Source organism: Halichoerus grypus, chromosome 3, assembly GCF_964656455.1.
Source record: "Halichoerus grypus chromosome 3, mHalGry1.hap1.1, whole genome shotgun sequence".
NCBI classification, from domain to species: Eukaryota; Metazoa; Chordata; class Mammalia; order Carnivora; family Phocidae; genus Halichoerus; species Halichoerus grypus.
Window position 1 is genome coordinate 56,431,880 of NC_135714.1, and position 17,305 is coordinate 56,449,184.

Consider the following 17,305-nt stretch of genomic DNA (forward strand, 5'->3'; position numbering starts at 1 on the left):
TTTCAACCCTTGTCCTTTTGGTGTGAAGACCAGCCTGAGTCAGATCATTGAGGATTAATGATGAATGCATTACTCAGCACCCTGCAGGGGCTGGGTCAAACACCCTGGCTTTGAAAAGTTACTCTTTTGCTTAGTAAGCTTAGAAATTTCAAGTCCAACTGCAGGTCCAACTGCAGAATGAACAGAATGTTATTCTTTTGATTAACATAGTCTACTTGAAGATGGGCTATCACTCTTCTAGATGTCCCTCCTCTCTTTTCTTGTATATTGGTGTCTAAAGTCATTGGATTGCCAGTAGACTTGACCTGCAGCCACGGTATTGCCAGGGAGCTTGGTTCCCATGAAGTGCTCGTGATGAAACCCATTCCTTAATGTGAATACGAAGATTGGCATGTTGAGGGGAAATAAGGGTTATGCTTATATGAGTCTGGCAAATGGCATTGCAAGAAGTAAGGGGCCAATGGTAGCACTACTTTGAGGCAAAGAATGGGGATTGTGGATCAGATGCCCACCACGGAGAAATCTTCTTAGTTAAAGTGTCAGCTGGAAAAGGGAACACAGATGGGTTTTGTGGTTGATCAGAGGGAGTGGTGCCCCAGGAAGGACTGCAGAGGCCTGGAAAGAGGAGGTCCAGGCCTGTAGTCTGGGGCCATTTCTGCTGACATGAGGAAAGAGGCCGTCTCTGAAGGGGGTAGGAAAAGGAAAGGATACCAAGTAGATTAGGATGTGTATGAAGGGCAGTGACAAAAAGCAAGCCAAACGAGGAGTAAATTTACTTTTATGCATATAGTTTTAGATGTTTCTTCTGAAGTTTAACTCATCTTGAAATCAGTAAGATTTAAACATGGTATTTGTGATTTTACATACTTTTAGCTTAACCATCTTTGTGCTCCAACCTGTACTCTGGAAGACTCTTCAGGAGGACCCCAGTGGAACTAAAGCATATTGCCATTCTCATCATCATCTATAAGTGTTTATGAAGTGTGCAGCCAAAGTCTTGTGTTTGAAATCTTTAATTAGGGTTCACTTTTGTTTTTTTCAGGTAGCCCAGCCATGACCCATAGGAATCTGACTTCCTCCAGCCTGAATGACATTTCTGATAAACCGGAGAAGGACCAGGTAAGCAAAGAAACCTTACTACTTTGAAACCTAAGACTAAATATGTGTCTAGAAGATGCTGGAATAAGATTAGAGATGATGGTTCCCTAACTTAAAAGGAACTGATATGTGTAGATGGGTTCTTTTTTTTTTTTTTTTTTTTTTTTTTTGCGCATGTTCTCTGAGGGAAGGGAAAGCACTATGTCAAGGGATTTGAAGTTCGAAGATAAGAATTAGTCTTGACTCCAACCCTTACAGATGTATTCTCTTGGGCAACTTAAGTCTTGGAGCTATAGTTATCTCAGTTTTTTTTTTTTTTAAAGATTTTATTTATTTATTAGAGAGAGAGAGACAGCGAGAGAGGGGACACAAGCAGGGGGGTGGGAGAGGGAGAAGCAGGCTCCCCTCTGAGCAGGGAGCCCAATGCGGGGCTCGATCCCAGGACCCAGGGATCTTGACCTGAGCTGAAGGCAGACGCTTAATGACTGAGCCACCCAGGCGCCCCATCTCAGTTTTAAAATAGTAATAATAATCTGTACCACAGGGTTATTGTGGGGACTAAAAGAGATAATTTAGGAAAAAGTGCATTGATAAAGTATAAAGGTTTAAAAAATGCTGGCTATGGTTAACTTTTGGGGGATACGTCAGGCAAAGGTAATGATTGTCTTGTTAGCTGTATATAGGTTTGTCTATTAAAACATAGTAAGTAGCTTATTTGACATGAAGAGAGATTAGGTTTTGAATCTTGATTTACTTACTTTTTTTAAAAAAGATTTTATTTATTTGAGGGAGAGAGAGCACACGCACGAAGTGGGGGGAGAAGCTGGCTCCCCGCTGAGCAAGGCCCTGGGATCATGACCTGAGCCAAAGGCAGATGCTTAACCGACTGAGCCACTCAGGTGCCCCTTGATTTACTTTCTTTTAAAAAGAATATGGTAGAATTTGGGCCATTTTTCCCAGTTGGGTGGACATAAAAATGGTGAGTAGGTATAATTTTGCGCTTTATATTAAAAAACAAAACAAGTTACTTTGGACTAATTGGGTGAAAATTCCACCTGAATAAAGAAATCTGAATTATATATTCGAAGGCAATGGAGACTTATGATGATGTGCCTCTTTCCTGGACAGCTCTTAGAGTAGTGACCGAGGTTTAGCGGCCTTGCTGAATTCTGAAAGGTACAGGAAAGGTGAATTTATGTTCTTTCTTGTGAAGTGGCTTTTGGATTCTTTCTTCCTCCCCTTCACCAGCAGCACCCGATTCAGGCCTTTGTCATCTCATACTCGATTGCTAGAAAAGCTTTGGAACTAATCCCTTGTCTCTGTTGTCTCCTATTTCAATAATATGTTCTTTTGTTTTGTTTTGTTTTGTTTTCAGTAATATGTTTTTCATATTATTGCCCTCATATTTCTCTCCTGGATCAAAGGTTTATAATGGCTTCCCATCAAGTTAAGTTCAGATTTCCCTACCTGACTTTCAAGATTCTCTGAAATCTAGTGTTGTCCTTCTTATTTTAATTTGTGTTCCTCAGAAGAGGAACTCTCTTGGCTTTGGTCAGGCTGAGTTACCTCCCTGTCACATTGAGATTGATCTTTGATTCCTAGAGCTGCTCCTCTTCAATGCTAATATGGATAGCTCTCCTCCCTTGTATTTGCCTCCCCCTTGAAGTGAGCAGGAGAAGATCATTTAAATATTGGATACATTGGGAGCTACATAGCTGTAGCAGCAAAGAGAAAACTCAGTAAACGAGGACTTGTTTAGAGTTGCCCTCAAAATTATTTGGCCCATTTTGGCTCCATTCAATATTTACCACTAAGGTTCTGTTTCTGTGGTTTGCCAGGGGTCTTGATACTGAATAAGGCAGAGTTAGGAATATCTGGTTGACAGACTTTTTTTTTGGAAAAAAAAAAAAGCTTCCTTTATTACTGACAGTTTTCTTGCCAGGAATTGGCCAATAAGCAGCTGGTAAATGCTGGCTAAGAGAAATTTCTTACCTTCTTGAGTGTCTTCAGATCTGGGCATATGCAGAGGAAATTTGATGGCTTAAGATGCATATTACATAAGCTTTTGATTCCAGTGTTAGATGAAATATGTTGGAACATAATGGTTCGGGGGTGTTGATTTAGCTGTAAAACCTGTGTGATTGCAGTACTTGAAATAAGAATCTTTGATGCCTATCATGAACATCTCATATTCATTGAGGTTCATATTAAGTGAAACCAGGAAGATTTAAATCAGAAGTTTTTGTCCTTTTTGTTTTCAAAGCCAGGAAGTGAAGGCTGATGAATGTATCATTTTTTAAAAAAAGACTTTATTTATTTGTTTATTTCAGAGAGAGAGAGAAACTGAGTGTGTGAGCAGGGGGAGGAGCAGAGGGAGGAGGACAAGCATACTGGACACTGAGCACGGAGCCCCAAGCAGGGTTCCATCCCAGGACCCTGAGATCATGACCTGAGCTGCTACCAAGAGTCAGACGCTTAACTGCTTAACCCACTGAGCCACCCAGGCATCCCTATTGTGTGTTTTTAACAAAACACAATATATCATTTTAAGAGCAACTGTCCATCTACATTGTATCTATTACAGTAACTGCAGTTAATCCAATGAGCTCTTCATCCCACAAAGAGGAAGAAAGTCCATTCTTTGCTTCCCACCAAAGAGTATGAAGAGAAGTTTGGAACTGACCCATGATCTCATCTACAGCCAAAGGCAAATTAGGAATTCAAACTAATATTTTTCAGTTTCTGTACTTACTATTTTAGTAACTTCAAATACAAAAGCTTCTGGATCATTTTAGGGTGAGAAGAAAATGGGTTTGTAAAGAAGATGAAGCTATGGCAAACCACCCCCCCCCCCACAATAAACTCAGGCTTTTATTTTTTAACCTTTTTTTTTTCTCTGGGTAGGAAAAAAAGGTTGCCAGGCTCAAATTTGTTTTGAAAAAGCTTTTATAATTAATTAGCCAATGTCCTGGAAATGATCTTGGCAGTAAAGTCAAACTTGTTCTGTATGCTTTTCCAAGTTGGCCCCAAAAACTTCCATCCGACTGGAACTGAAGTTTCTGATTGACTGATGATTCTGCCTGGCTACAATTGGAACAGTTGCAATGGTGCCTCTCCCCTTCCTGGAGCTATATAACTTCCCTGTAGCACAAGAACTACGGGTTTAATGTTCAGAGTTAGGAAGAAGAGCAGAATTTCTTTGACAGCAACATAGTGACAAAATTTGAGGGCATATTTTTTATGAGATTCTGTTTTGGGAAAACAGAAGAAACAAATCTGTGGACTGCACTTTTTCTCTCTGGCTCTGCCAAGCCTATGTACTTATGATTTCAGTAGCGGCTGCCTTATTGAGAAATAGCTCAAAATAGTTAACAGCAGAAGAGCATAGCCAAAATTTAGGTGATTCAATGCCTCAACAATATTCCAACTTGGATGTTATATTTATTAAGCAGAAAAGCACCTGGGGAGAAGTAGATAAAAAAAAACATCTGGAGCTCATCTACTTGTAAATCTACATAAATAATCTCTTCTATTTTGTTGCTATGGAAGATTTTTTTCTTCATTATCCAGTTACCTTCCCCATTTACCTTAGATTGATTTGTTTTTCTATCTCCTTTTATTCCTTTTTTGTTTTTTAAAAAAACTTACAAGTGCAATGGGTGCTTGTCAAATGCCGTAACTTAGTTCTGATTTGCATCTGAGTATGGAATCAGCTGTGAGTATGAGAAAATCTTTTCTCATTTTACTTCTTAACTTTAGCTCTGGTAGAAGTACTATGCTAAGTGGTACAATGACTTTAAAAGGGCTTGACTTTTTTTCAGGTTATCAGTAAAATGCAATAACATTTCACAATTACATGATCAACCTTCAGTGAAATGGCAGTCCGTAGACTACAGTGAATGCAGTAGATGTAGAAATACCTTGCAGATTCTCAGGGAGACACTGCTCACATAACCTTGTAACTTCTTATCTGGTTATCACTTCTAGCTTATCTGAGAACCTATCCATAGGTCTACTGGTAGAATTTGGCCGAAGGTTAATTTCTAAAATGTGTTATAATCATTTTTAGCACTACCTATTGCCTGTTATCTCCCAATGTACTTGCCTGTCTTGGTTTCTGTTTTTGAAGTCCTGGGTTTTTTTGGGGTTTTTTTTGTTTTTTTTTGCAGAAATCGACCTGGATTTAAATATTTTGTCAGACAGTAAGAGGATGAAACCATTAAAACCATGTATAAGTTTGAAATTGCTAAGCCATGACTGCCTTAAAATGAAATCTAGAAAGAAACATTTTGTGATTGAACAACTCCTAATCCTTTTCTTACACATATGTAATATAGGACTGAGTCAACTAAATTCAGCTGAGATGATTTCTTCATAGTTCTGAAGATTTCCTTCCTAAGGCTCACATAAAACTTCCCTTAGCGTTAATAGCTATTTCATACTCACAGTGACAGAAAAATACAATAGCACCTCCTTTTCTTTTTCACAGCCCAGCCAGAAAGCCCTCTAATTCACACCGAGCACTGGGTGGTCGCGGTTCCCTCCTCAGGGAAGATGCAGTGGCTAAGAAAGGCTCATATTTTCTGAGGTTTTAATACTTGTCTCTAGCACATTTTTAGGGACCATTGAAACACTGCGGTGTTGGGAGAACTCCAAATGGAATCACATCTGTGAAAATCTGAGAACAAAGGCATGTTGTGAGGAGGTGGTTACATCCTTAGATGTCATTAGTCACTATGGTTTGGGTGGCTGCAGTGAGCTTCCCTGTGGCTCAGTGGCTACAGCGTTTCTTCAGCCACGTGTCCTTGATGGGACCTGGTGTAGCCCCTGCAATGATTATCTTTGGAGTCTCTTTCAAAGGGCATTAGTTTGCCACTTAGATAATTAACAAAACTGGTATTTGTTATCATCTTTTCCTTTTCTATGAGAAATTTGACTTTACATAGCTTCCTTCTCCCACCTGATGCTCTCTCACATATTCTTAAAGAATTAACAGTGGTTATTAGTATGTTTGAGAAGTGCTGACATACTGATTTCATGAACCTGTGTCCCACTTAAAATTGGGGCAGTTGGATTTTCCCATTTTCATAATGCTATATACTTTCATGAAAGCTGTTTATTTGAATCAAAGACTAACATTCAGTGAAAAACAGGTTCTGTGTCAGCTTGAAAATGAAGCAGATTAACCTGTCTGAAGTAAACTAAGCTCTATCTTGTATTTTCAGGCAAAGAAAAGAGGAGTTTTTTTGTGAAACTTAGAACTATGATTTTAAGTCACTGTGAGGCTGCAACAAATTTGAACTTTTAAATCACCCCATAACTGTATGCTGCTGTGATTTGAACTCATTCACTCATTCAAAAAGTATATTCTGTGCTAGAAAGTGTTCTCAGAGGTAGGTAGAGTTCCAGAGATGAATGAGACATAAATTTTTTGACTCATAAACTCCCATGCTTTTGAGGACAGGTAGGCAATAAACAATAAAAACAAGTAAACAAATGAATAGAGTAATTTCACACAATCACAAATACTATCTTGAAGATATAGCAGGGTAATGTGAAGAGGTACAGAAAAGCTGTTTTAGGTAGGAGGGTTAGCCAGAAAGGAGAAGCTATGGGGGAAGAGGCTTCTATACTAAGCGAAAAGCAATAGTAAAACCTTGAAACAGGAATGAATGTGGTGTATCCAAGAAATGGGAAGAAGAAAAAACAAGTCCAGAGTGGCCGGAGCAAAGTAGTAGATGAGGCCAGAGAAGTTACACAGGGGTACCTTTTCATTTTTATTCTAAGTGCAGTGAGACACTGTTTTTGGAGTTTTACCTGGAGAGTTGTATATACTGATTTACATTTTTAAAAGATCACTGAAGATCCTGGGTAATAGGATAGAGGAATTTGCCAGTGTTCTGGATCATCGGGTGTTCCTATAATTGACCATTGGATGAGCACCACAGTGCATTAAACTGATAGCCCTAAAGACCCAATAGCCAGTTTCTTAATATATTTACCATAGACATCAAGATCTTATTTCTGTCAGTAAGGGAAGTTCTTCTGTTTCACATTAAGAAAGAAAAAGTTTCCTATTAATTAGATTAAATTATGAATATTAATAAAATATTAAAATATTTTAATGCACCGGAACTGGACATAGGCCACCAAGAGTGGTGAGTCTGAGCTTTTGAGTGATCGCTTCTCTACCTCTGGTTCTCCTGTTGATGTTAGTGCTGGCTGACGTCAGGCACGTCACCTGGGTAAAACCTGTGACTCATGGAACCTTCACTGCAGGTCTCTCTGAGGAACAGTGACAAGCATCTTAGTTTTTACTGTTCAGAAAGGAGCACTGGTGTGTAGGAACAGAACAGAGCAGCCGAGTGGGGGTCCTGAGCCACACTCTTACCTGTACCTGTGAAAGAATTGAACTCAGTACAACTGCAGGGCATTCCTGTATTGGGCATATAATGAAAGGGATGGCAGGTTTTATGTCTTAAATAATTAACTAGCATGTTTTATATTTGATGGCACTTTTTTCCTCTTTTCAATACGTAGCATTCTACTGTATTCCAAAACCATGAATATTCTTAGAATATATTAATGAGAGTCATAGAATGCCATCAACAATTATCTCTGATGGATGTCTACTCTCATGTCACATGTTGCCTACTTCTGACCATGACTTCATTAAAAAGATAAACAACTTTTTTTCCCTTGGAAGCGACAAATTGTTACACAACCAGAAAACAGCAGTACCTTATGATGAACACCCTAAGGGCCTAGTTAAAAAACCTTTCTAATAGTTGTAAATATATACAAGGAGTCATTCTTAACCTGCTATAGTGACGTGTTATTATCTGTATATTTTTTTAAACTTTAGTTTTTTTCTGATTTACAAAGCATACAAAATTGCTGTAAAAACTCAAACAAAGCAAATATGAATAAAATAGAAAGTGAAAGTTCACAAATCCTCACCCTCAAAATAACCACTATTAGCAGTTTGATGGAGAGTCCTCTAGATTTTTTCTATGCCTAAAAACTTATATACTTACTTATATAAAATACAAACAGGGTCATACTGTTCTGCAGCTGGATTTTTTAAAACCTAACAATGCCACAGACATCTACCTTATTCTTTTTAAAGGCTGTAGTCCACAAGAATCCTATTTTATTTAAATGATGTTCTCTTACAGATATTTTTATTTTCATTTCTTTGCAATTACCAATCAAGGTTTTAAGAAAAATCCTTATTGTAATTTTTTTTTTTTTTGCATTCTTTAGTGAGTATTTCTGGAGGAGAAATTTTTATAAGTGGAATTGCTGGCTCACTGTGTATTGCCAATTACCTTCCCAAAAGATTATACCAATTTGTGTCCTAGATTTTTTAAACACTTTAATAAATCCTCCTCCACTGCTGGGATACTGTATGCCAATCAGATTTGAGTTTCTTCTTTATGATTCACTCCAGTAAAAGCTTAGCGACTCAAGTTGCTAAAGTGAAAAGAATCTCAGTCACTAGCATCTGCCTCCCAGATCACTTTGGGGGCTTTTTTCAGAAGCTTAAAATATTGAGGCTAAAACTGGGTTTATTCTCCCAGTCTGATTGGATCTCTGAGCTGGCTAATCCTCCTGTCTTCTGAGGTAAAGAGGTGAAAAGTACAGTGACAGTAGACTCAGCCACCTGTATGTTTCTTATTGCTTCTGCTGAAAGGTGTTACTGTCCCCAGCTCTCAAAGAAATCCTTCAGCCTTTGTGGGAATTTCCTTGGCAACCAAGAATGGCTTCATCTCAAGAGCCCTTCTTGGTGGTCAGCATTTGGAACAAAAAGGAAAATTGCAAGAAGAGTTGGACAAGTATTCTTTTTGAAGCACTGTTCAACACATTTGCAGCTTGGCTCTGCATCTCCTTCCTCTCCCTGACTCCCCACCCCTATGAGAATTTTAAGTGAACTTACATCCAGACTATAAAGTTATTTAAATGAGAAGTTCATACCTTATGTGGAAGTGCTTTATTAGGAACTTTGAAGGAGTGTTGTCATCTGGGATAACTGATAAAGAGATCATCAAACCATTCTTTACATGTTGGGGAGTATTTGCAGATTTTGCTGTTTCTTTATTTCCCCTTTGACAGGGAATGGCTGCAGAGTAGATTTACAAAGAGGCCATTTCATGGGAGGAAGTATTTCTTGCTCTTCTTCAGAAAGAGAAGGGCTCCCCACTGTTTCCAGCTCACTTGTCTGATTGATCCAGTGGCTAGTTGATGGATTTGCCTCCACAGAATCTCATGACCTTATCAGTCACCAGCAGAGCTTCCTGATTTCTCCATGTGTTACCACCAATGGTCTGGGTTCACTCCCTAGAGCTGAACTGAAATGAAAACAACCATCCTTTCTTTCCTCTCTACCTCCATGTGTTAAAAAAGCAGCAGTAATTTTTTCCTACAATCTGAAAGACAGTAGTTAATTATACCAAACTGGCATTATTGCCTAATCAGTGTTCTGTGCATCCACATGCGAAAGGCGAGAAAGTAACTGAGTCATTGTATAGGTAGCCATTGTAATCATTTTGAACTTCAAAAGTAGCTGCACTGTTGTTGATTCAGGGCTCCACCTGATATATTGAGTCTATCCCTCTATGAAGAATAATTAACAATAATTAACAACAACTAATATAGTTAGACACTTACTTACACTAATGCTTTGGTGTTGGTACGATCAACCCCGTTTTACATATTGGCAAACTTGAGGCACAAAGAGATTAAGTAATTTCCCCAAAGTTAAATAGCAGCTAAGTGGTAGAGCTGCATCCTGGCCCTGCAGCCTATCCTCTTAATGAGTACAGGGATGCTGCCTGTTTGGATTAGGGTCTTTTTTAGGTCCCAAAGCTCAGGTGTCAAATTGATAGTTATTGCCCTTCAGTCTGTCCTTGAGGCACACATCATGCTGAATAGGCTAATCATCAGAATTACTACAATGTAAACAAATTCTTAAGGGTCTTATGGTGACCAGACATTTCTGCTGCCACAGTGATTAAAAGACTCAACCAGTAGTTTGTTGTGTGCCCAGACCCTAAGTGGTGTTGGTGGAGGTCAATGAGAGAAGGCTGATAGAATAAAAAGTATAATATATGATCTTAGATTGTGAGTTTCTAACTAGCTGGAGAGACCGAATAAACTGTTGGTACTGACACTAAAGTACAGCAGTCCAGTGAAAGACAAGATAACTGTGTGGGCCAGAACCATCAATCACAGAGAAATGAGGGACTCTAGAAGCATCTTTCCACTGGAGAGAACATCAATAACAGAAAATAAGAGTTTTAGCCGAATAAAATACTTCTCTTTGGAGAAAAAGGTAAGAGGTGGGGGAAATAAATTGGAATGTCGATGGACATCTTGGCCATTTGCAATGACGTGGATGGAACTGGAGGGTATTATGCTGAGCAAAATAAGTCAATCAGAGAAAGACATGTATCATATGACCTCACTGATAGGAGGAATTCTTAATCTCAGGAAACAAACTGAGGGTTGCTGGAGTGGTGGGGGTGGGAGGGATGGGGTGGCTGGGTGATAGACATTGGGGAGGGTATGTGCTATGGTGAGTGCTGTGAAGTGTGCAAGACTGTTGAATCACAGATCTGTACCTCTGAAGCAAATAATACATTATATGTTAAAAAAAAAAAAAAAGAAGAAGAAGATAGCAGGAGGGGAAGAATGAAGGGGGGGGAATCGGAGGGGGAGATGAACCATGAGAAACTATGGACTCTGAAAAACAAACTGAGGGTTCTAGAGGGGAGGGGGGTGGGAGGATGGGTTAGCCTGGTGTTGGGTATTAAAGAGGGCACGTTCTGCATGGAGCACTGGGTGTTATATGCAAACAATGAATCATGGAACACTACATCAAAAACTAATGATGTAATGTATGGTGATTAATATAACATAAAAAAAAGAAAAAAAATTGAAATGTAACTATCTGCAGGTTAACCATACAAGTGAACAATTTGGTTTATCCAATAAATGGAAAATAATGTGATTTAAAAATTCTTTGAAATAATGGCCCAACCCCCCCCCCAATTTAATGAAAGACAACAAGATTTCAAATTTTTTTAATGTTTGAGTTAACCTGTAGAGTTAGCAAAAGTAGATTAGTTAGCTAGTTGATTTGTCCGTGGACCATGGTGGATACTCCCTTCATTTACAGATCCTTACTTACAAACACCCCATGGCTCCTTGACTTTCAGGTTGTTCAGTGTTCACTCTCACTATACATATATTCACCCCTTGACCATGAAGTGTAAGAGGTACACATCATTATAACTTCCATATTTTTTTTTCTGGTAAGAGGGAAGCAATTAATACTGATTTTTTTTTTTTTTTTAATGAAGCTGATCTCAGTAGTAGGTTTGAAGACTTAAATAAGCATGTTAAACCTTAAGTGCTATGAATCTCAGTTTCCTGTTTCATAATACAGGTGTTATGATTCAGTCTGAACTGCCTCCTCCACAGGGTTGTTGTGTGTAAAGGAACATGCTTAAAACACTTTAAAATAGTATACAAATTTTCATTATCACTGTCATTTTCATTATTTAAATCTGCTATTGGTTTTTATTTTTGGTTGGTTTTGCAGTAAGACTGGTGGGATGGAAGTCAATTTCATTTCAGATTTCATTCCTCACCTTTCAAATTTACATTGCTAATTTGGCTCTTTGGGGTTTCATACTCAACTTTTGCACTCCACTGCTCTGCCTGCACGCTGCTGAATGTGCCCGATTGTCCTGTGACTATTACTGCATGCACATTTCCACTGGACCCAAATGTCCCTTTTCTCTGCTTTTCCAAATCCCACCTTTACTTCAAAAACTAAGTCAAGTCTACTTTTTCCATACATGCATCCTTGAACATTCTGGCTCATGTTAATTACTCCTGTCTCGGATTTCTGACACCACCTGGCACTTACTCCTTGTCATTTCACATGGATGCACCTGTTTGTTATTGTTTTTTATATGTATGTATGTCTCATCTTCCTTATGGGGTGTGGGGAAGGGAGGCAGAGGGTTGGGGTCGGGGGGGCAGAAGAGGCAGCAGTCTTGTGAGTTAGTTGCTGTTGGGAATGATGATGATTAATCAAGGGTGAATCAGCTTCCACTTACCCTTTCTTGAGAACTTTTTCTTTTTAAAGGCTGAGAAAATGAGTATGAGAGTTTCTCAGAGAAAGGTGATTTCTCAGAGCATTGTTATTATCTTTTCTTTTTGGTGGCTTGAAAAATTAGTATTTCTTATGATTGCTGATAGAGTGTTTCATTAGGTTAACCAGTTGCTTGAAATGCACATGCTTGCCCATCTCATACATTTAAAATTTCTTTTTTTTGGCTAGGACAATCATGCAAATGCTAACATTTCAAATATAGTTTGCTCTTTCATTTGTTATAATCCATTTACACATTTTTTCTCATAATGAAAGCTCAATGGAACATAGTTAACTGGCTGATTGACATAGTTTAAAGAAAACACCAGATCTTTTTTTTTTTTTTTTGCCCTTTATTTAAAACAAAGTGTAGTGTGGCACAAGGACATATTGGAAAAGCCAACTGTCAGCACAGAAAGATGTTCTGTTGCAAGATGACATGGTATTGGTAAGTTTTCCCAAGCATGGCACATTTAAATGATGGACTATCAACATTTTACTTTTAGATATGAGCTACTTCACTTTGTATGAAATTAGTGAGAAATTAGGGGCAAGCCATATCAAATTTGGGAAGAATTTATCATTGAGTGGGATTTATTACTGAATTTACAGTTCTATACATTATTATAACCCTATTTTGCTCATATATTTTTCTATAGTTTAGATTGCTGGGACAGCATTATGGTAAAGATCCAAGTATATTATTAAAAAGAAGAAAGAACAAATCAAGTTGAAATCCATGTATTAGGATGACTTGTTTCAGAAGAACCTTTTGGTCAGAGTGAAATGTTGATCTTTTCTTCTGGTGTTTTTGATGGCATTACTCATTGTTTCACAAATGAAACTTACCAGGGTAAAGCCCATTTCGGTATCAGCTTATTTGTGATCCTGAGAAATAAACCAGGGGAATTCCAGATATTTCAATAAGTGGCCTCTATATTGTGGTTTTGTATGAAGAAAAACTAGGTGCATAATTTATTGCCTTGTTGAATTATGATCTCGAAGAAGGCATCCTCAGACACTTGCGCCCGAGAAGGGAGATCTTGTTTAGAAAAATAACAACTGCTACTAGTACTTAAAATTGTTGTGAAACTCTTTTCCTAAGTGCAGGATTCTCATGGAGTTTGTCATCAGGGGATCATGAAAACCTCTGTAAAAACGTGTCATGAAGGAATTTTCTTGGGGTGATGGCAGTGCTGTTCCTGGGCCCCCATGTCTTTGTGGGACTCTGCATGAAGTCCTGCTAATGCAGGAGAGTGTGATGAATTCTTTTGAGAACCTGGATTCAGGTTACATTTTGGTTTCTAGTCATACTTCTAAAAATTCCTATGGTTTTTCATTTTTAAAAGATGTATTGAAGTAGGACAACATGTAGGTTTTATTAAAATAAAAAACAATAAATGAAAATGAAATGCTTTTAGAAGATTCTCCCTTTTCTCGAAAGTTATAGTAGGGGCTGTATGCTCCTGTCTTATATATTCCCTAGTCTATGCCTTCATGGTCTAAATCCCCAGTTTGTAATACCTCAGTACAGAAGGACTTGGAGAAAAGGATTTAAAGCAAAGGGATAGTAGACTTAGAGTTGTTCTTCCCCACCCCCCCCAGAATTTTCTGGATAATGAAAAATGTGTGTTGCTTGAAGTAGTAACAAATTCTGGGTTTTATAATCCCAGAGATGTTGGTTCAAATACTAGCTTTCTTCCTTACTAGCTGAGTAATCCTGTGCAGGTACCTAATGTCTCTGAGCCTTAGGAGAGTGGGTAGAAACCTTACCTCTCAGATTCTTTTGAGAATAAAACAAGAAAATGTATGTGAAGTACACCAGGTAGAGAGATGATGTGCTTGCCCTCTGCTTTCTTCTGTCTCTCTGTGAATAGTGCAGTAGGATAAACTATGAAACAAAGTCCTCACAGAGTGGAGTGAGTAAAATGAGTGAAGCAATATAAGTTTTAACTTTGTAGCAATTCAAGACAAAGTAGCAAGATAGAACACTGGGGTATTTAAAAAATTTTCTTAGAATAGATCTTAATGTAGAATGATTCTCTATTAAATAGTTCCCAGAGGAGCATACAAGTGAAATTTTATAGTGGTGGCATTTTCTCTTTTCCCTCTTTTTCCTGAAAGTAGCGAGCTCCTCACCAGCCAATAGCAATATGTTAAGACTTACTTTGCATTCACACAAACCAGTGTGGTTTTTAAATCTGAGAATGTAGAAAACTGATGAAGCACTATAAAGGTATCTAGAAAATATAAGACAGGCTTTGCATGGAAGGAGAGTGCCACGAACATCACTCATGGCTTAAAGCCGTTTGGTGGCTGCCCATTGCCTTTTTGATGAACCCAGGATCCTTAGCATGGCCTTTATAGCCTTGCACTGTCCTGTCTAACTTCTCTCTCCAAAGTCATTTTTCAAGGTTCTCCCCCTCACTGACTGTACTCCAACCACACAAATGTTCTTTTAGGTCCATTAAGGTGCCAGTCTGCCCCTGCCTTGGGGCCTTTGCCTGTGCTGTTTCCTCTGACTGAAATGCTCTTCCTTCCCAGGCAACTGTTGTTCACTCATTCCTCTGTGAACGTCACCCCTTCAGGGAAGTTTCTGGTGACTCTCCAGTCTCGGTTAGAGCCTGTGGCTATAGGGTCTTGTTGCACATTATGCTTTTCCATCATGACACCTACTACAACTGTCATCGAGTCATTGCCTATCTTAAGTTTTGGTCAAATGCTAGTCTTCACCAATAGGCTCTTTGCTTCAGAGTTGAAGAGATGATGTCTGGCAAGCTATGGCTCGTGGGTCAGAGACTGCCAGTGGCCTAAAAATGGTTAAGCTAAGAACAGTTACAGTTTTAAAGTGTTTGAAAAAAAGCGTATGTGACAGAGACTATTTGCCACCTGCAAAGCCTAAAACATTTACTATTTGACCTTTCAAAGAAAAAGTTTGCTCGCCTGTGATCCAAATCATTGCTACGTATGTGGAATAGAAGAACTTGACTAAAGTTTTGACCATGTTTCTTTTCTGACCAGGCCACTTGATTGTAGTAAACATCCATAGAGTGTGTGATGATGTTGTAAGCACTGTGATGAGCTGAGGGCTGTGTGACCATCATAGGGTTTTAGCTGGAGAAGAACTATACTCAAAGTATGTGCATTAATAGCCAGTGGAAATATGGAATGTCTTGGCATTCTCATGCCTTGGCATTTTTTAGCTTGTACTGCCCCGTTGAACAGATTTATTAGCAAATTGGATTAAGACATAATGCACACTTATCAGATTCTCAGAGGACAGAAAATTGACAAGGTTAGCTGTCTACATTTTAAATCCTAGAATCAAGATGGAGAATGGTCCTGACAGGCTGAAACCACAAGGAATTTAACAAGAGTAAAGGTAAATTATGTAAGTTCAAAACATGAAGTGAATAAGAACGTATGAGAAATCCTGCTTTATTTGGATAGAAAGTTTATTGGATAGAAAGTTTCAAAGGCGCCCATTACTCAAAAACAGTGGAGGGGATGTGGTTATGGTAACTAGGATGGTGAGGTGCCTGGGCACTAACCTAATGGGAATAATTGAAGTAACTTTTCCAGAACTCTTGGAGAGGAGAAGGTTTGAGGGGTAGGAAGGTCATGAAGTTTGCTTTATAGTGAAAGAAAATAGATTTACTGTCTGTTGCCCTGGACATAAACTATAATAGCAGGTGCATGTTTCATGGAGGCAGTTTTTATTTTAATATAAAGATGAATTAGATAGGAAATAGAGCTTTATCACTAATTTATGAAGCTTTTATTAAGTCCTCCTTGCACAAAGCACTGTAATAGGGTTCAGGACTACAGAAATGAATAGGACACAGTCTCTGCCTTGTAGGGGTTCTAATTACCCACTCTGAGATAAATCTGTAAATAATGTAGGGTGGTAGATATCTTAGTGGAGAGAAGGGAGTATGAATTCTGCCAGGGGCTGGGGAGTGGCCAGGGGTGACATTTGAGGTAATTCTTGAACTGAATGCTTTTACTATAGTGTTCAACAAGAAGCAAATGACTGTATGTTAGGACCATAGTCATAGGGTGGAAAATTAGACTAGATAGTCTTTGAGTTCTTTTAAGATTTTATGATTTGATGAATGTCAAACGAATGACACATGGGGATTCAAAAATTGAAAATTAAAAAAAAAGGAGGTAGAACGTAGCCCCGGAACCAGGGAACAAGGGAGCGAGTGAACCTTCAAGCTCAGTATTCGTGTCAGTAACGTGGTCATGATCTCCTGGTGCGCTCAGTCAGAGCCCACTGGGTGCACGTGAAGACCCTGTCAAGGAAACTCCTTAGAGCTGTTGTCTGCTCTTGTGTCAGGATTTTATTCTCCCCTTGGTTCTCTTTACCTACTTCTTCTGTATTTTCTATTGTTCTAATTTGGTGCATGTTCTCAGAGACCTCAGTGGAGGGTACGTTAAAAAGAATCTGCTAAATAAATAATAGCATGACTACTACAGATTTAATTATAGCTATACAGCTGCCCGTTTGAAGTGTTCTGCTGGGGCCATATGGTCGCGTGTACATCTCAGCCCTGGAAGGACCTGGTTTAAATGTTTCCCAGCTGACAGTGTTGAATTCTCGGAGAGCTGCTAGTAGTCATTTGGAAGTCAATAGATGGTGTGCTTTACCTCTGTTGTCTCTCTGCAGATGGACGTTTTATTGACAATTTCTTACTAGGCTCCAAGTAGTCAGATATTTAAGCACCCACCCAGACAGGTCTCCAGAGTTATGTCTACTTGTTAGTTTTGCAGGCTGATTTTTATCACCACATTTGATGTGCTAAGTGGAAAGTACTTCTATATTTAACAACGTTCACTCACTGGCTTTTCAAAAACAGTATTTCAGTGGGTGATTCTTGTAATTATTTTCTGTGGCGTGGGGGGAACAGAAGTAGAGGGCTCAGGAGAGGACATCGGTTGTGCCCCTGTTACTGTTCTAAGAGTATGACCTTGAATGAATATTTAGCTTCTCTGGGTCTCAGGAGAGCCAGAACTGGCCCCTTCTGGGTCCCTTTTAGT

The 17,305-nt window shown here is 38.8% G+C and overlaps 1 protein-coding gene across 6 annotated transcripts in view; it reads left to right on the forward strand.

Moving 5' to 3' along the window:
• Positions 1-17,305, forward strand: part of SLC4A4 (solute carrier family 4 member 4) — a 346,035-nt gene that overhangs the window by 190,418 nt on the left and 138,312 nt on the right. For all 6 annotated transcript variants that reach the window (XM_078068751.1, XM_078068750.1, XM_078068748.1 and 3 more), the window contains one exon: positions 1,043-1,119. In XM_078068751.1, coding sequence (XP_077924877.1) covers positions 1,043-1,119 — 77 coding nt within the window. The remainder of the gene's footprint in view (positions 1-1,042; positions 1,120-17,305) is intronic.